At 41.5% G+C, this 4,430-nt stretch overlaps 1 protein-coding gene across 1 annotated transcript in view; it reads right to left on the reverse strand.

Annotated features, from left to right (window-relative positions):
• Nucleotides 1-1,524, reverse strand: part of LOC108690740 — a 9,682-nt gene extending 8,158 nt beyond the window's left edge. Inside the window, exon 1 of the mRNA XM_018198178.1 lies at nucleotides 1,070-1,524. Coding sequence (XP_018053667.1) covers nucleotides 1,070-1,245 — 176 coding nt within the window. The 5' untranslated portion in view covers nucleotides 1,246-1,524. The remainder of the gene's footprint in view (nucleotides 1-1,069) is intronic.
• Nucleotides 1,525-4,430: the final 2,906 nt, after the last annotated feature.

A 4,430-nucleotide genomic window follows, 5' to 3' on the forward strand; every position in this document is an offset into this window, starting at 1 on the left:
TTACACATCTTTCACTTTCTCCAATTCGAATATGACTTATTACTCTACATGTTTGACCCTCTTCCAATCTCATGAGACGTAAACGAGGCAGGGCAAAATTACACAGGATATCTATCGAGATCATGTCAATCGAACGAAATTCATCAACTGATACATGCCTCCATATCATTTCGCGTTATGTTCGTTTTTTTAGACTCGAGCAAAAAAGTCGATTATGTTTTTATTGTTACTTTAAAGAATATAATATTTCACAGTTTTCTCATCGATCTCCTATAACGTTTTATTTCTTTTTACATTTTATTTATTTCTCTGAAAATATTTACATCACTTTTCTATGTGAAGAATTTACGACTGTATCTAAAAATTTCTCATACTATAAACTGTAAGTCAGTTATAAAAAATGTTATAATTAATTAATGTCATTAAGTTTAAATTTTTAATGTGTGTGCTACAGATATAAAAAAGTCCAAAATATTGCAAATATTGCAAATATTGCAAAAATATCTGAGACGTAAAATTAAATTTTTTAAACTGTCTCTCTCTACTACTGTCTTTCTCTTATATTTTCACGTTATTTGAAATATCTTGCATTGATAACTTTTATCAATAAACAACATCTTATTTTGCTTCTCCATAATCCGCCTGGATTCGAACTAATTGCGAATTACATTATTCTCAGCATCCGCAAACGCGCTCTGTTCAGTGTAACACAGTTCCGTCAGATGTCCAGCTTCGCCCCGGGGACATCGCAGTATGCGTGCGTGTACCGGTACACGAATGCGGGACACGCGGATCGCGGACGGGGAACTGGACTTGGCGAATTTGGGAGCTGACCGAGCTTTCTATCTATAGCCACCCGGGCGAACCTTAAATAGCTGCGACGATACGCGACACGATTTCACACGGTGTAACCTATCACAATGCGCAACTAATACCAATAATGAAATAGACATGGTAATCTCCAGAAGAGATCACTTTACGTAGTTGACCGTCCGAGGGTAGGCCAATCATTATTATTTTCCGTCGATTTTGACTTGGACGGAACATTGATGTATAGGGGGATACTGACCTGCAGCGGACCGCAGGTGGCTGCTGCATCGTTCTGGATGACGGTCTGACGAGAAGAGCACGTCGTTCCGGCAGAAGCGAGTCGCTCCGGTAGAACTGACACCCGCAACGGACCTCGCGTCCGAGGCTCGACGTTGACGACGCCCGCGAAGAGCGTCCTCGTTGCTCCGGCTCCATCCCCACCCCGAAGAAACACCGCAACTACACGGAGGTCGGACACTCCAATCCACCTCCAGTCTCCTTTTCCGCCTACCTGAACGACGATCAAGGGAGCGACGACGATGACGACGTCGACGTCGACGACGACGACGGCGACGACGACGACGATGACGTTTCGTCGTTCTTCCCAGAACGTCGTTCACGAAATACCCTTCGCCTCCCAGTCGAAGGGAAGCGGGAGAGACAAAAAGAAAAAAAAGAGAGATAGAGGGAGAGACAGAGTAGAGAGAAGGAGGCTGAGTGGCCCGCTAGAGCAGCCCGCTGCAGCGGCTCCTAGGCGACTCCCTTCTATACCCTCGGCCGTCCATCGCGAGCGCGACTGGGACGGATATTAGGATTATTTATAGCAGCCTCCGGTATTCGACGGGCTACGACACTGTCTCGACCGTTCGAACCATCGAATCACCTGATGCATCTGCGGTCCACTCGGACCATCGTGGCAAATTATATCGCGGATGTATTGCCATGCGGTCGGAAAGATCCGGATGAGTTCTCCTCTTCTTCGTGTAGTTAGATAAACGGTTTGATAAACATAAATAAAATCGTACTAATAAAAATTTCGCGATTGGCTAAGTACCAAAAGCGATGGTATTTCTGTAACGTGTATGTTGTTATTTTCAGTGTAGGAAGAAAACAAATTGACGCGACTTGTAAAATATATGGAACTACTCGGGCTTGCTACCGTCGGCATCTCTTAGCGATAAATGACGCTGATGAGTGCTGCTAATGCAGCAGGAAATTAGGGTACAGCTGCGATATTCTATGCTGCGTTAACGCCACTTATTGGTGTCTTAATTATTAAAAGAAGAGATACGACGGCGGCAGCGCTTTCGCGCTATTTAGTCAATTTTGTTATTTAATTATAGACAAAATGACTTCTCTTTAAGTATTTCTTGCCATTGTTAACACGAGCGACGATTTGTGACTAAAAATCAAATTCTGCGCTGCAAAAATTAAAAAAAAGATGAAATATATAATCTTCATACGAGCACACGATCGTATAAATTGATGAGCAACTTCTGGTTTTGATAATTAATCCTTGAGGAATAATAATGCCTAATAATAATTTTTCTTAATAATTATTCCTTGTAAGAGATCCTCCTTGCTGCAGCTGAAATGAAACAGGCGCAATTCGATGAATCTAAGTAAAAAAATATGTTTTTCGAAGCAGGAAAGTGTTGCGACTTGAGATAAAAACGACGATTACGTGATTTGATTTGAAAGTGAAATTTTTTCCTTTCGAACAATCTCGTTGCAATGACGCGCATTATCTCGCAGCACGCGAGCGTATAAAGAAAGTTATAAAGGCGGACGAACGTCATGCGCGACAACGTGGATTCGGCGATTGTGTCACATCTTGGCACTCGATGCCAGCACCGCGATACAATGCTTAATGATGAGACGGCTGTCGACTTTGTTAATGCACCTCGGTCAATGTAAAAATAATTCGTAGAGAAAGACGCAGCTGCATTGCATTCTTCTTGAAAGCTGCACGTTTGTAATTGTACATATGGTTCGTAACTCTGTATATACGGATGATGTTCCGCAGTATATACACGTGTATTTGGTGTCCCAAGATTACCGGCACATCTTTCATACACACTGAAAGATTAATCAAGAGCTGATCTTCCCCTACAATTTTGACTGTACTCTTATAATGCAGTTATGTTCATTCTCAACCGCAATAATTAAAAAAAATATATAAAAATTGGCATACAACTTGTGAATACTATTAATGACTCTACATTTTTACTAAAAATGATTCAAATTAATCGACAAGTGGCAGTAGAAGCGATGATAATTCTGTGACACCCTGCATACTGTACAGAGTATTCGATAACGAATGGTAAAATCCGAGGGGTTGATTACACGTATAAAAATAAATCGAAATCGATTATTTAGAGTAGAAAAGCGTTATAGGCGCTTCAATTTTTAAGTCATTTTTTTGAAAACAGAGCTTCATGCAAAAAAAAAATTTTGTCTATGTTTCTGATTTATTTTTACGTGTATAATCCCTTCTTTCTCGATTGTACCATTCATTACGGAACAATCTGTATAAAACGTTATATAAACGTTATATATAATATTTTTTTCTCGATATCTATCGTGTACTATACAGTGTGTTCCAGACGTACCACGTCGTTTCGACTGTCAACGTTAGACTGAGAGAATGCCAATAGCTCTTAAGAACAATGAGAGGTTCAAGTTTCATGAACATGTAAATAAATAACGAAGTGTCATTTTTCAGCCAACTTTAAGTAAACGTTTACTTTTAAACTTTTAATTCAGCGTTAAAGATATTCAATCCATAAAACTAAATGGCGGACGGTGCTGCACGATTTAAGTTCTCGCTAAAGAAAAAAACTCTACTCGAAATCACGTTAACGATCACGCGACTGAAAGATGGTCCGGTAAGTCTGAAACGCTCCATACTTTTGCAATACTTTATAAAATATATAGAATATACAGCACGTATTGTGTATGTGTCGTGTGTAAATATATAATACATTGTGTGTGTGTGTGTGTGTGTGTGTGTATGTGTGTGTGTGTTGTATGTGTGTGTGTGTGTGTGTGTATTGTGTTACGCTAGGAGTCCTATAACGATTCGCTCGACGTTCGTATGGCCGCTAAAGATCCGATATAGTGTGATGTCATTCAGGAGGAAGGGATGATCGCATGTACAAGTGAACGCCTAGCAATTTCTTCGATAATCTTCCGACTCGCATGGCCGCTCGCTTATCCCGTGCGAGTCGTCCGTACGTCAAACTCCTCGTCAAGCTCGTAGACCGCGCTCTACTTTTTGCTTATAAATAAACGAGCGAGGAGGAGAAAAGACATTTCCGCGCGCGCGTGGGTGACGCTCGACCGATCGCGAGCGACCACGACGAAGACGATGACGGCGACATAGTGTCGGAGATGATGCGTCTCTGCCTTGAATCGCACGAAACGGGGACGGTGAGCGCGTTTTCACGATGTTCGAGTACGAGACAGAGAGAATGCAAATCATCGGGGATGTGTTATTCGTACGAAAATTATATTGCCACTCTACACACACACACACACACACACACGTGTGTGTGTGTGTGTGTGTGTGTGTGTGTGTGTGTGTGTGTGTGTGTGTGTGTGTGTGTGTGTGTGTGTGT

The sequence above is a fragment of the Atta colombica genome, unplaced genomic scaffold (assembly GCF_001594045.1).
Source record: "Atta colombica isolate Treedump-2 unplaced genomic scaffold, Acol1.0 scaffold35, whole genome shotgun sequence".
NCBI classification, from domain to species: Eukaryota; Metazoa; Arthropoda; class Insecta; order Hymenoptera; family Formicidae; genus Atta; species Atta colombica.